This window comes from Euwallacea fornicatus, chromosome 12 (genome assembly GCF_040115645.1).
Source record: "Euwallacea fornicatus isolate EFF26 chromosome 12, ASM4011564v1, whole genome shotgun sequence".
NCBI classification, from domain to species: Eukaryota; Metazoa; Arthropoda; class Insecta; order Coleoptera; family Curculionidae; genus Euwallacea; species Euwallacea fornicatus.
In genome coordinates, this window is record NC_089552.1 from 2,543,074 (window position 1) to 2,557,385 (window position 14,312).

A 14,312-nucleotide genomic window follows, 5' to 3' on the forward strand; every position below is an offset into this window, starting at 1 on the left:
GAAGCATTAAGATTGTGCCGCATCCAGCATAAAATGACTCCTTGAAGGAGCAAATTTGTGATCAAAAGGTTCCAAATTTCGCATTTCTTAGTGCAGAGTTTTACAAGTCCCTAGAACCGATTTTAATATAATTCAATAATAAAAGAAAAACGAATAGTTATCTACTTCTGTTTTTAGTTCATTTACTCCCTAAAAACTACAATAACAACAACAACTAAATCGTCTCTTCTCCATCCTAGGAATTTCTCTCACTAAAACCATTTTCATTTTCCTTATCTCTTCCGGCCTTTCTCTGATACCCTGCGTAATCCTGGTAGAATCCTTCCTGCCCATCCTCTCTATTGAAACCCTTGGACGTGTCCTCAAACTTCCCTTTATCGCTTTGATCCTTGATCCCATATTTATTTTCACCGTTCCTTTCAGCATGGAGCACTCCATCCACCCACTGTCCAGCTGCTTGATCTTTCGTCGCTTGAAAGTCCCCATATTTCACGAAATGGCCCTTTCTATCCGCTTTATCGTAAAACTTATGCTGTTTATTGTAGTCGTCTTTGTGGTACATTTTGTGGTACCCTGTGGTCTTGGAACCCTTGTCGTGAAATTCTTTTTCGCCAAGAGCACCTCCCAGAACTATGGCTCCTCCTGCGACGTCTCCATTGAATTGCGTTCCCTTGTCGTAGAAGGAGTTCTTGTTACCTCCAGTGTTGTCGTAGTAGCCTTTAGCATATTGATTGTTGAATTTGCCTTTTACTCCTTTGCTATATTCGTCTACCACATTATAGCCCTTGTCTAACTTGTCCCCGAACTTCCACTTGAGAAAATCATTGTAAATTTTGCCTGCGGTTTTAATGAAGCTGTTCTCTTCTTGTTTCTTGGGATGGTCATAACCTGAGGCATAGGGGTATATCGGGTAATTTCTGAAATTACTCGTATGAAGTTTTTTAATGATGCAGCAAAATCAGCTTACTCAGGCCTAGATGGGTTGGGTCGGCTATTTGAAGGTTTTACATCCTGCACAGTAGGAGTCTGCTTATTGTTGTTCACAGTAAATGGTCCAGGTTTACTTATGGGGGCTTTGGTAGTAGAAGCAGGAATTGCAGGGACGTTTTCGTAGGGCAAAGGAAAAGGGGGCAAAGGTGGGAATGTAACGTCACTGAATGTTGCTAGTGGTGCAAAAGTTGGTTGGCTGAAAGTTTTCCACTTTACCCTGACTATTTTTTGGCTACTTAATACTTACTTTACTGAGGCTTCCGTGACTGAATCATAGCCCATATCCTTGAGGATTTCAAAGGCATCCTTGTCCCCAACTCCCACAAGTTCAAAGGAGAACTCTTGGGGCTTGTGACTGCTGCCGTCCTCTGCGTTATAGGAGTATCCAGACCCGCTCATTTTCTGATCGCTGATCTCCGCTCTTCTCATCGTCATAGACATTTTCTCCAGGGGAAGTACGGAAGAATAGAGACACCAGAGCACCACACAACGCGTGACAATCGTCTTGTACATTTTCGTGAATGAACGTTCATGAGACTAATAAGCGTTAAACTAATCTTAGAGGGATATTATATATCTTTTCGTCATCTATGAGATGCGGTTTAGTTGACATTCAGAGGCCGCAATGGCGCAACAAAACCTTTAACTACTTTTACGGGTGGTTGGGTACCACGCATAGGTTAATTGTGCAGTCGAGCTTCGCCGGTCATTGATCAAAGGAGCGTGAATTTTTGTGTCGGTTTATTAATTTTTTTGACACCCCGAAAATTTGGTACAAGATCGTTTGTTTGAATGGTCCGCAAGGAAGGCACGAGGAAAAAATTCCAAGGAATTTTATGTAAAACTTGTGAGGAGACCCTTTGTGAGGTGAACTTTAACATGGAGGGAGATTAATTATTCTAAGATTACGGAAACTAGGAAGAACGATTGTGTTTGTCAAATAATATTTAAATATGTGATGTAAAGATGCGTAACATCTGAGCAAAAACTGCAGGAACATTGTAGCCTCCTTCATTAGATATTACAGCCTGAAAATAGGCAGTTTTATGATTTCTTGACTATCCTGCAAAAAGTGATACTAATATTAGTGTGCAACACTGCCATCCATATAATACAAGATAATGCCTGAGTGTGGTCGAATATTATTAACGTTTTCTTTTTTTTTCAGGTAAGCTTTCTCCGGTCTTTTTGGGATACTACGGACGCGAACGAACTACCTGACGGAGGTGGTACCAAATGGTAACATGTAAGTTTTTTTGCGGAAGCCTTATTCGGCATTCTTGGGCAACACTAAAGAAAAAGTTTCTATGCACTAAAAAGGTTCCTCCTAGAAGCTCCGGCTCAAGCCTCCCCGCCAGACAGCTTCTGCTGTAATAAAGCAAAAGTTCACGGTCCATATCGAAAAAGACCAAACCCTTTATTTGGCCCACTTATCATCAAAGTGGACCGAACTAAAAGAAAAAAATAATGACGAAATTATAAGAAATAACGCCATTACGCGGTGGAACCCGAATGTGCTGTGGCGATCGGGTGGTCAGATGAATCCAAAGTCTAACTTCTTAATTACTCGGACCGCCTTTTGTGAGAAGTAACACTAACGAAGCTCAAACGCCGGTGATTCAGTGAAGCTGCATATCCACTTGGACAGGTAGCGTGGAGGACCCTGTACATGTCAACTGTTGAACATAAAAAGATAATGATCCAATTAAAAGAGCATTAGGCCGTCGGCCATGCATAAATGGGCACCCTCCGTGATGATTATTTTTTCTGATGGATTGATGGGAAAATTGTCCCAAACAGGACGAACATTAGGCGTCTTGAATCTACCCCCCTTGTCCTTAAATTTAATGACATCAGCTGCAATTTTAAACGGCATCCTCTAAAACCTGTTAATTAACTTACTGTTTGGACGTAATTAAACCAGTGGACGTTATCTGTCCGAAGTCTAGCAGTGTGTTAGATTTAGTAGCCCATAAAAGGCTGGAGCTAAACCCAAGATATATGGGGCAATGGATAGCCGTCTGGCACGACCGGGACAGGGGGAGCCTCCCCATTAGGTTAACTGTTTGTATATTTGTAGCTCGTCCCAGGGACATCTGAACGCAGAAAGAATGTTTCGAGGAAGTGTAAAGTCCCATTTGAAAAATCAACTGGACCCATAAATGCATTTCGAATAGGCACTAACATAAAATTTTATGCACTCCTGGAATACCTCTAACGCCTTTTACGGTCGTAATTAATTAGCTAATTAAACAGGACTAATTGCGTCATCTATCTTACCGTTCTTTTTGTGGACACTAAATTGTGGACTGTACTATTGAGGAACTGGTATTAAGCTGGAAAAATTGTAGAGGTTAATTTAATTATTTATGCAACGCGCATTTTCTAATACCTGTCGTAATAAAAGTAAAATAACTTACAGGCCGGGACATAAATATGTCTGCAATGTATCTCAAGATCGAGACAGGCTCTCCTAGATATTTATTGATATATCTTGCAAATCACCCTCATATTAAATATATCGATATAAAGAGTAGTCATAACAGTAAATTGCCACCTCGATAACCATCTCCACTGCGGTGAACGGTTAGCAATGTCGATAGTCAATAAAATTTTACTATTTCAGTAAAATTAAGTCCAGTCCAGCCAAGGGCAAGTCCACGATGCAGATTCATTGTCCACCGCATAAAGATTGCAACAATTAGGATTTTACTACGTAATTGAGTTTCTTTATTCAAATCTGGAACAGGGTTTTACACCGATGTAAGTGAGCGGTGTTTAATTGATTGTCAATGGATGCTGTTAGGCGCAGATGCAAAATAAGGTCGCCGGTACTACAGGCGCGGCCTTAATAGGTGTCTATTCATTTGGAATTGATCATTAATAATTTATATTAATGGCATTCGATGCAGGTTCAAGTAAAAAAGCTGAAATTGTCGATAATTAAGGTTTGGAAGGATGTAAAATATCTGCGAAATATTTGCATAAAATTGGTTGAAGTGTCCCTCATGTCCCTGCGCCGCCGTCCTCGCCAATCAAGGCAGAAAAAAAGGGGTCGTTGTTCTGGATTAACATCTCTTGGATGCTGCTAATCGCGTATTTGCGATAAAATCGATGGTTTAGCTATGAAGAGACCGTATTAATTAAGTTAACTCAAATATGCAGCTAAGTAAACTAAATAAGTCAATTCCCAAAGTGAAAATATTTGAGTAAAGTCATCTAATTAAGTTCCAGTAATTGTCGACGAAATGCCGTACTTGAACTGAATTATTCGAATATTCGACCCGAATGAAAAAAGGGGACTGCTAAGATGTGAAATTAAAGCAACCGATGTAATTTGTGAAAAAAACGAGCGCAAAATAGTAGATTCAGTCAAATACATTGTTCAACCAATTTAAAGCGTGTCAAATACATGATTTATTTAAATTCGCGGGAGCATTTTCCTTTGTGAGACCGATAAAGTTTTTCAGAAATATGGCCGATGTCCCAACGATCCGAAGCGATTCAAACCAAATTTGATACATTAAAAAATACAAATATACATACATGGATATTCACCGCTCGCGATCAATAGCAACGGAACAGCTTGCAGAAAGTTGTCCTAACAATGTCCTTCGAGATTCGAATAAGCTTTTTCCCTCGGGAAATTACATCACTTTTTCGAAACCGAAAGGCTTTGGTTCCAAGAAAATATCTCAAAATCCAAGATTTAAAATGGTTTTCAAAAAGACGTCGTTACGGCCGTTAAATTTTCCCCAACTCTCCTTATTTAACCATTTTCTATCTCCCGTAGTTCTCGAGATGTCCATAGATCTAGGCCCAATATGAGCCACGTGGTATAAGACCGTTTTTAAGATACGACCTGATACATTCGTGTCCCGGGAACATGCAGGCAGGATGATTAGCCTGAATTCATCCTGATCTGTTCAACTTGTGGGTGAGTGAAGGACCTGGATTGGGCCGGGCTCAAATAAGGTCAGCAAATTTTAATGTCCGGTTTGAATTTTAACGGCTCCACAGTGTTTCCTGAAAGTTGAACCCAGCTTGAAGTTGGTACTGTGGTAGCGATAAGGCGGGCCGGATTAAGAGAAGGAGATAAGCTGCACATTTGCTATTTCTGCGTTAACGTACTCTCACCCATCAAGGCCACTCGATATCGGACGTATATAGGGTGCTCAGCGAGATGGGTCCGCTATCCGCATCGTGACAACTACGACTCGGAAAAAGTCGAAATTTGGGCTTCAGGCTGAATGCGAGGTCGTCTATTGATTGAAAGTGTTTTCACGATAATACCACTTCCGGTCATACCGGAAATGAGTGCCAGCTCGCTTATTTTATATGGATCGCCCTGTATATTATATCAAATTTCGATTTTGCACAACTTTATAAATACTTTTCATGTATAATGTTCTATACGTAAATTTTACGGCTTTCGAGGTATTTGGAATTTAAAAAAAAGAAGGGACAGTTGGAGCAATTAATGTATTTTTTTATAATAAATTTGTATTCGTTGCAAAATAGGGGATCGCTATTTAAGAATTGAGTTTTTTATACTTTTTGAATAACAGTTTTGGGTTATCTCTTTGAACATGTTGTTTGAAGAATCACGATTTCACTCACTGATCAAAAAGGGAGTGAAGCATTTTACGTAACAGCGCAATATTTCATTGCAAAGCACTTGCGGGTTATTAGAAAACGCGTTAACGACCGCAACTGTCATTTTTTTTGGAAAATTTTAAATATCTCGAAAACCGTAAAATTTCGGTACAGAACGTTATACCTGAAAAAAGTTCAAAACGTTCCGTAGAATCGAAATTTTATGCAGCATACAGGACGTTCCATTAAAAATTATCATATCATTTCTGATGTAAACAGAAGCAGTATTTTTACGAAAATATTTTTAATCAATAGACCAGCTCTACTTTCGTATGACACTTAAATTTCGCCTTTTTCCTGGTCACAGTTCCCACGCCACGAACAGAGGCCCATATTCGCGGCACACCCTGTACGTTGCATTCGGTTTCTCCAAACCTTAGAGCGGCGGCTCTGTATTCGACTGCAGCTGCAGTTAGCGAAACCTTTGCTAAGACTACCGATCGACGCCCCCATGACGGACTGCGAAATTTGCCGAGCTTCTGGTCGAGGGAATCTCGAAATGGCAGTCTTGGGGCCTCAACCGCACCATCTCTCTGACCGAGGACCATCTAGCGTTGGTTCGGCTGAGTGTGCCCGATCGGAGATGTGTCTCCCTACATCCGAAGATGTTCGCAGGCGTTGCTGCACGTATCGTTCTATAAGTGAATGCCGTCCAATGGTGATCAATAAGATTTTACGAAAGCGTGATATATCGAATATCAGAATGAACACAGGTCTAGATTCAGTTCCACTTTGCCGATACGGAGCGGTTAACCTTTAAATCCCTCATCAACTCTAAACACAGCCATTGTCGATATCGTGACTGTTACAGTTTCAAACCTTAACATAGTTTATGTTATATTTGAAATTACGTATAGAGTGGTCGCATTAAAAATGTGCAATTAAAACATACGTACGACTATAAAATTCGAATTCCAAAATCGAAACCGGGTCGTGCAAATATTATCTAACAATTTTAAAGTTAAATTAATCGTTGTAGTTAACAGGTGTCGGGGACAGGCACGAAACACAAACGCATATAAAACGGGAAACGAGCGCTGCACAATAAAATATTTCAACGTGTCCCGTGATGAATCGTCCTATATATGCATTTCGTGTTTTTCTTTCCACTTTGCCTACTTCAATTCCAATTTTTTTGCGCGAGATAAACCGGCCTCGTTTCCCTTTATGCCGTTTCCATACGTAATTTAATTAGCTTTATTGTGGGATTCTGATCGTTTTTGCTCAAGCACTGTTAACCTACTTAAGGTCGTTTTTCGCCCGATTCCCGTTATTTTATCAAGTGCAGCAAATCGCATCTGAAACTTTCCCGTTTTTGCATCGAAGCGGTCAGTTGCAAGTCACGGTAGACCGTCAATACGTCAATTGTTCATATTAACAACTTAAGCTCGCCCGATTAATTAATAAGTTCCACTTGCAAATTATTTATTATCATTCTATTTAATCACCTCAATCTAAGATCGCGTTGCCTTGTAGAGAGACCGAACGTGCACCTGAATAGGCAGGACTTATTTGTGAAAGTGAAGGTTGTACAACACATTCCTGTCCATTAAAAGTTGACCCGCTGGAAAAGCTCTAGAAGCGGTGCCGCACTTGATGCCCCACGAAAAAATTCCCCTTTCATTAGTGGAAACGCAAAGATCTGCCCGAACTAACCTAGAGATAAGGTCACCTATATAAATCGGCCTAAACGTGAGTCATTCGTTCTAAGTCATGATTCCCTGACGTTATCTACGTATTTCTGGCAGCAGGACCGTTTCTCGTCGAGGTCGACGGGAACACACTTGGGCCCCGGGGGCATTCCTTCGAATCGATACGTGGCAGGTTCGCGTTCCTGCTTTCCCCCTCTCGCACCCCACCACGTTTTGTTTCGCCCCTTCATTCCTCCAATTCGCGTTTCTCACTTCGGACTCGCGAATCGAAATTCGCTTATCTTGTGATGTCATTTGGAGAGGGATCATCATTTTTTAGTAGCGAGACTGGAGGTTTTGCCACCCAGAATGGCACTTGGGGAAATGACGACAACTTTAGCGAACCTTCAGAAAGGCTAAACCGGTGGCCAAAGGCAAGGCCCAAGGCAAATTTTAATCTCAAATGACTATAAAAAAAAGTCTAATGCAATTTCTTATCTGAAATAATCTCAAGAGTTTTTGTAGTTTCGTTCATGCGGCCTTCCTCGTCAATTTTCATTATTCTGCAATTTCTTTAATTGTTTAGTCAGCCTGTGCCCATTCCTGTTGCACACTTCTAAAATGTGGTACGGACTCCTTTTTTTTTAATCTGTAGTTTACACAGTTTAGTCGGCAATGGTGTACCTCCACGAGATCCCGGTGCATTAGAGAGTCCTCCTTGGCAGTTGTCAGGCCTTGGACATGTCCGGGAGGGGAGAAGGGAACGAAAAGAAATTGCATGCACTCGCATTAAGCAAAACGCGTGTTTATGCAATTAAAATGAAAATTAACACTTTTTTACTTATTGTTCTGGTAGCAAACACTGCGCGACTGCGAAACATGCGTACTTACCATTTATCATCAGTTCCTTCTCAAGCCACAATCAGGGCGTCTTTTGGTCACTATCTAACATAGTTAGGTATGTTTTCGTTAATTTTAATTTCAACATTTGGTACTATGGCTCAAAACCTACAGGAATTTCACTGAAAATTTTAACTGGAGCTCCAAATTATATACAGCCGCAAACTATTTTCCGATTCTGACATTCGTTCTTGGTGAATCAGCATGTAGGTTTGCATGTTTTCAGGATTTCACAAAGGAACTCCGAGTTTTGATTAGATCTAGTTCTCTATCAATTCCAACACGGATATACCAAACTTTCAATTGAGAACACAGGACTGCACACGGAACACTGAAGACGAATGTTTCGCCTTTTCTTTGACACTGCACACCTTGGAATTTCTCATTCAAACACGGCACAACACGCAGGCATGCAGCAGGCGACTCCCAATTTCGTAAATTTTCCCTTTTGGGTCTCTTTTTCGTCAAAGATGTCAGTTAATCGGTTTTAATGACGGACAGGCAATTTACGGGAACACTTGGTATCTCAGAAACCCCCTTGTGAGCCTGAAAGGGAGTTTCCGATTTCTCGAAATCTCTTCGAAAGAATCTCAAAATTTCCGACTTTCCTACGTCGGCTCGAATTTAAAGCAATTTCTAAGCATTTTAAGAGAAATGTGATTCATAGATTATCGACAAAGAAAAGACCAAATATTTTTATGGAGTTGGGTACATCACAGTATCTCAAACGAGAAAGTTGCCATGTAACTTCATCATCAAAGATTCGACATTTCCCCAACGTGCAGATTATCAGTTTTCCCCACATTATGCTTAAGACTCGTGGAATCGCTCCAGTGCGAGAAGATTCCCGACGAAATGTCCTTTATGATGCCCCACGCAAAGCTTTGGGAACTTCTCACAATTCCGCTGCTTTACCGATTTCAGTGCCCAGCAATAGGTTTTTGTAGCCTACCGATGTTGACGCGAGTAATAAACGATTTTAATGTGTCTTGGCAAACCAATTCCTACTCCAGTGCTTCGTCCCCTTCATCGTATCGAGTTCATATGGTCAGTGCGAGAAAGTCCGACATTTCTCTTTGAAATGAGCTCCCCTGCACGTAGCGATCCAGACAGAACGGAAATTATGGCCGATAATTGAGCAAAAAATATTTCAATTTGGTATGAAATGTGATCTTCCTCGTAACGCAACTCGGGCTCTAATTTCTCGGCAATAAGGAAAAATTTTGACAACAAAATATGTTGTTTTTTTGAATCGCTTGCGGTTTTGCTACCAATAATAATCAAATTGGTTTTGAGAGCAATGGTGAAAGGGCGGTAACTACGGGAAACCCTTAGTAACCCGAGAATAAATGAGTTGAGACATTGAAGTATCCGATAACAACCAAAAACAAAGGACAATTCTAATTCCTTTGGAAGTCCTGCGATAGAGCACGAGAAACACTTTTGAAGCACAGGCACAACCGGCAAGATCCAATAGATATAACTACTCGAAGCTAGATGGAAGTAAGTTTTCGTGGATACTAAGAAATTGGCGAATGATCTGCCTTTCCTTCAGCGATTTTATGTGAATTATACATGGGCTTTAACATTTCGGTATTATGGAAACGTCGTGGCAAGTGGAAAATGTTTCAGAAAACGTTTGTCAATATCAGTGTCAAAGTACTTTTAGCAGTTGTTTCCGTGTTCAAAGTTCATTTTCCATACGTCCTATGCAACTTTTGTTCATTTTATCGGCAGCGGCAAAAAAACATATAATATTTCCCCATACCTCTTCACATACATATGTACGTATGGGTAATCAGATCGAGTGCGGTTGGTAATAGGAATAGCATAAACCGATCCGTCTGACATCAGGAAACCGGGATCGAATGGGGCCCTCCTCTTGAATTGATGCGAAATTGCCGATAACTAGTACCGCAAAAGCCCTTAACAGGGAAAGGGGATCTTTATGCTCCCCAATTTCGAATTTGACTGAAGTTGCTTGAGGGTAGAAGCCGGTAATAAATACTTTCCTATCACGTATTTAAACACATTTTGAGCGACATTGTTATCGTTCAGATTATGTGCCGTTTTCGACACGTCAGTGACTACTTTGAACGTGCACATATTTTATTTTGCTCTAAAGAAAAACGAAATTAAAATCCAAAAAACAAGGGGAAAGAATGTTCAATATTCTCGCCGCTTTGGAAATTCAGTTTCAACGTGCTGACGCCGCAGCTGCGGCAACATTTATCAAGGGTTTTCTACATCTGTGACGTGTTCCGTTATTCGCCGGCTAAAATACGAGCCATTTTTGCAATTCCCTTTATTATTTATTGCTTATTTGTTGCGAAAAATTCCCACCCGGGTTCTAAAATTAAGTGGAAAATTCCTATTTTTGTATTCCCCGAAAGGGAGACATCATTTTATTGCGTGCTCTCTTCCAAGGAAATTAATAAACTATAAAAATGTTCTTTTTAATTTTGTGTGTGGCGAAGACTGTAGAACTAATTCTGCTTGAGCGCCACCGCGAATTGTACATGGAAATGAGATTCACCTTCCTAAAGCCTCCACTTTGTAGCCAGACGCCAATTCAAACTAAACTACATAAGGGAATTCAGTCCCAACTACACTAGTTTAAACTTAATCTTAAAGTTTACCGCATTTAAACCGTATACCCCTCCTCTAACGTTCCCTCAATCCGGCGGATCTCTTGTTATTCTCGAAACTTGGAAAGGGACAGACGAAATTTGGAACCTAAAGGATAACTGCTGCGTTCAGGTAGTTGAACTTTGTATGAGCCCAAGAGTTACCCCCTTAAGCCCCGCTTATTGCTCAGATTTATCGGCCGGCCGTCCAGACATGCAGCCTATATAGCATTATATATTTATCATCGACGGGCAACTTCTTTTCACACGTTTATCTACGGAGGTTCAATAAAGGGAGAGAAAAACTCGCCCCAACGAAAACTTCCAACTTCTCCGACAAAGAAAATTGGTCTCGATCAAAAGCGCTGCAGAGAGAATTGCGAATTACCCAACAGGTCGGACGGTCTAACCCCGGTGTAACCCCTCACATTTTTCTAGCTCAACTAGGGATGTCACTCTCGTATCGAATATAGAACTCGCCTCTCAATTACGTTTTATTACGTTCTCGGCTTCTATACTTTAAAGGCTTCTAGGATTTCCATGCTCTGGAAAGTTTGCCTTTACACAAAGTCAAGCAAATCACTAGAGAAGCGCGATTTTATTGATAACCCATATCGATACCAAATAGCCCCTCCCTAGAATGGCCAACAGACACTCTGCTTTCGCCCTTTTTGTGTCTGCATTCCTCTAACGCTGTAGCAGGGAGGAAAATTCGTGTACAGTACAACAGGAAGCCGAGATAAAACACGTTTTATACGGAATATACCTGTCAGGGTTATATGGGGTTAAGGTATTAAGGGAAAAGGCGATGATAAGGGCCTTTGTGGATTTCTGGAGTGTTCTCTTACCGCTCAATGACCTTTTGCAATATTCCACCAAAAAATGGAAAACTATTCCTGTGTCTGAAAGCTCCCTTCTTGGGCCCATTAAAGGTTGTCCCCGCTGCACTCAATCTACGAAAATGCGACGCCAAGCGGCTGCTTTGAAGCCTTCGGGCCCGCTTCTTCGGAGCAATTTGCCATGGAAACTATAAAGGCGAAAGCCCTTCTGAATTTCGGGCGCGTTACGCACGAGGAATTTTCCTTGTTTTAGGGCCCCGCGTTTGTGCACCCTTTACAAAGAAATCTGGGAGCCGTTATCTGCCTTTTGCGACCCTATGTCGTAAAGGAAATAGTCGGAACAGTGTTAATTTGCTTCGTCTCTGAACAAGTTTGTGTGTAGTTTAAGGGGTGAAAGGGGCAGTCTTTGAAGAAAAATTCCTATTAGTGTATGGAATCAGAGCAAATTGGGGCAGATGATAGCAGTAATCGGTCCTAAAGCCTCGCAATCCTGTTCCACATACCCCTTGAGGACGTACCTACAGGAAATTTTGAGTACTGATGAAGATCTATATCGGTTACATTCCCATCGGTCAATGTGAGCCACGTGATATTACCCTATTTACATTTATACAATAGTAAATTAATTTCATTCGGGAGGCTCTGGGCATTCATTACAGTCTCAAATGCATTGGAAAGTGCATTGTTTTCCAAGAAAGCTTTGGTCCTTGTAGCAAGTTATGTCAGACACTTATTGGCCAAAATTCATGGCCCCGTGTCACGCCATGTATCATTTATACATTTATAAATTCGTGCCTATGATCGGATAAGATCATCTTTGTCATGCAATTAGCTGATTTTAAATCAATCAGTTTTCTTTACAAATCAAGTAATTTGTATCTGAAACTCAAAAATGACAGGACCGTATTAGAATCAAATTTCAACTTGTGTGTTTCTCCGGATAAAGCACTCGGAAGGATATTAAATTTGTAGCTATTTTGACTAGTAGAATACTTCAACCGAATCAACCTTTGATGTGATGTTTTAACAATAATATCCGGTACTTCCCTAAAAGGACTATTTTCTTTACCAATAACCTCGCTTTTGTTCATCAAGGTCTGACCAAATACCCTTGATATTAGCCCGTTTAAACTGAAATCCTCCGCAGTGTTACGCAATCACCTCGGATTTGTGTCTGAAATCAGAATCAAAACTACTTTGGTTTTAATGCAGATTAAAGTATCTAACAGTAATAATAAAAATTATCGGTTCATTACCAGCAAGAAAACGACATTATAATCAAATGACTAGGCGCAACTCCTCAATGTCGTTAAGCTGGGGGAGTCTAAAGCGAATCACCTCATTGTCGCGAGGCATGTCACAATGGGGTTAATAATCCTTCCCCAACCACAATATCCCGGAAAACTATTTACCATTAAAGCAAACAATGGCTACATAACCCCATGTCGTGAGCCCGTGTAAGCAGTTTGTATAAAACGCATTTTATTGTTTCGGAATAAATGCACCTACACGGAGCCAGATCTGGCCGGTTCGGCGGACGAGCCGGAGAAGAAAGCGGTCGCATAAAGCCGTCTAATGGAAAAACATTAAACCGAAAGCATCCTATAATTGCTCCTTTCTATCCCTTTCCTCCTTGAAGGAAGAAGGCGATGAAAAAACAGTTAAAACTTACGGAGGAGCGCGGCTGGTGCAGTCTTTTTCCGGAGAAACTTGTAATCCCCCCAGAATTTACGATTAAAAAGGTTTTGTAATTACATTTCAAACGAACGAGAAACAAAGATATCTAATTGTGTTTCGTTATGGAAGCTTAATTTAATATTGAAGAAAAAAAGAACTTGAGAGCGACTCTCGACAAAGTCCTTATAGTTAGTATGGCCCAGTGGCGTGCCGCAAGCCTTAAACCGTCTCTGAATGAATGCTCACTCAAGCAAACAAAAGCACTAAAAACGAAAATTATTATTTGTCGGTTATAAAGGAAGATTTAAGGATCCCCGACTACATTTATGGGCTGAAAAAGGACGAAAAGGTCCTTATTTAAACGGACTGAACGTGGATATTATTTAAATGCGGTTGTCTCTATAAGTTAGGGAAAAATTAGAGTCGGAGAAAAATTGAGGCGCTTTGAGCAGGGGAGATATCGCGTCACGTAATTTAGTGTCGGAGGGACTCGTTTCGCTGAGGAAATGTGTCTTTTTAAGATAAGGACTTTCTTAGAGGTGAATGGAAATGAAGTATGAATGATGCAGAGATTTCGGAAGTTTCCTTGACGGATTAATAATTACTTATTTGCGAATTAATTATTTACTTAGATTCATATAAATTGTGAGCATTTAAGAATTTTCAAACCGTAATGTAGAGGAATTGATATCAAACATATCATAACAAATCAATCGTGTCGACGGGCTCTGAAAGGAGGTGTTGATGTCTAGTTTAGTTTTCGAGACTCGGGGTCATTTCCATGGCTACTTTTATGCACGTAAAATAGATTTTAGATCGATCTCGCTCTCCACTTATATTTCCAAGACATTCCATACACCAGTATCACTTTTTGTATCGATCGAAAAGTGATCTTTAATATTCCTCCATTCTTTCATCGTTGGTGGTTAACGCCACATGGTCATCATCGGTCAGAAGTTTAATTTTATTCGTTGACTAATTGATTTGACGCA

General features: G+C 40.6%; 2 protein-coding genes across 9 annotated transcripts in view; one reads left to right on the top strand and one right to left on the bottom strand.

The window, feature by feature from the left end:
• Eph (Eph receptor tyrosine kinase) overlaps positions 1 to 14,312 on the top strand; it is a 148,569-nt gene that overhangs the window by 72,386 nt on the left and 61,871 nt on the right. The window lies entirely within an intron of this gene.
• LOC136342366 (uncharacterized) lies at positions 166 to 1,902 on the bottom strand. The gene is made up of 3 exons (XM_066288085.1): positions 1,238 to 1,902; positions 968 to 1,186; positions 166 to 917 (listed from the first exon to the last, which is right to left on the bottom strand). Exons 1-3 carry the CDS (start codon positions 1,501 to 1,503, stop codon positions 236 to 238), a joined length of 1,167 nt encoding a protein of 388 aa, XP_066144182.1. The 5' UTR covers positions 1,504 to 1,902; the 3' UTR covers positions 166 to 235.

Excerpts from the sequence above, each read along its gene's own strand:
- LOC136342366 (XM_066288085.1), bottom strand. The coding sequence starts at position 1,503 with ATGTACAAGACGATTGTCACGCGTTGTGTGGTGCTCTGGTGTCTCTAT. Across the intron at positions 1,187-1,237 it reads GTCACGGAAGCCTCAGTAAA|CCAACCAACTTTTGCACCAC; the intron begins GTAAGTATTAAG and ends GAAAACTTTCAG. Across the intron at positions 918-967 it reads CCCAACCCATCTAGGCCTGA|AAATTACCCGATATACCCCT; the intron begins GTAAGCTGATTT and ends GAGTAATTTCAG.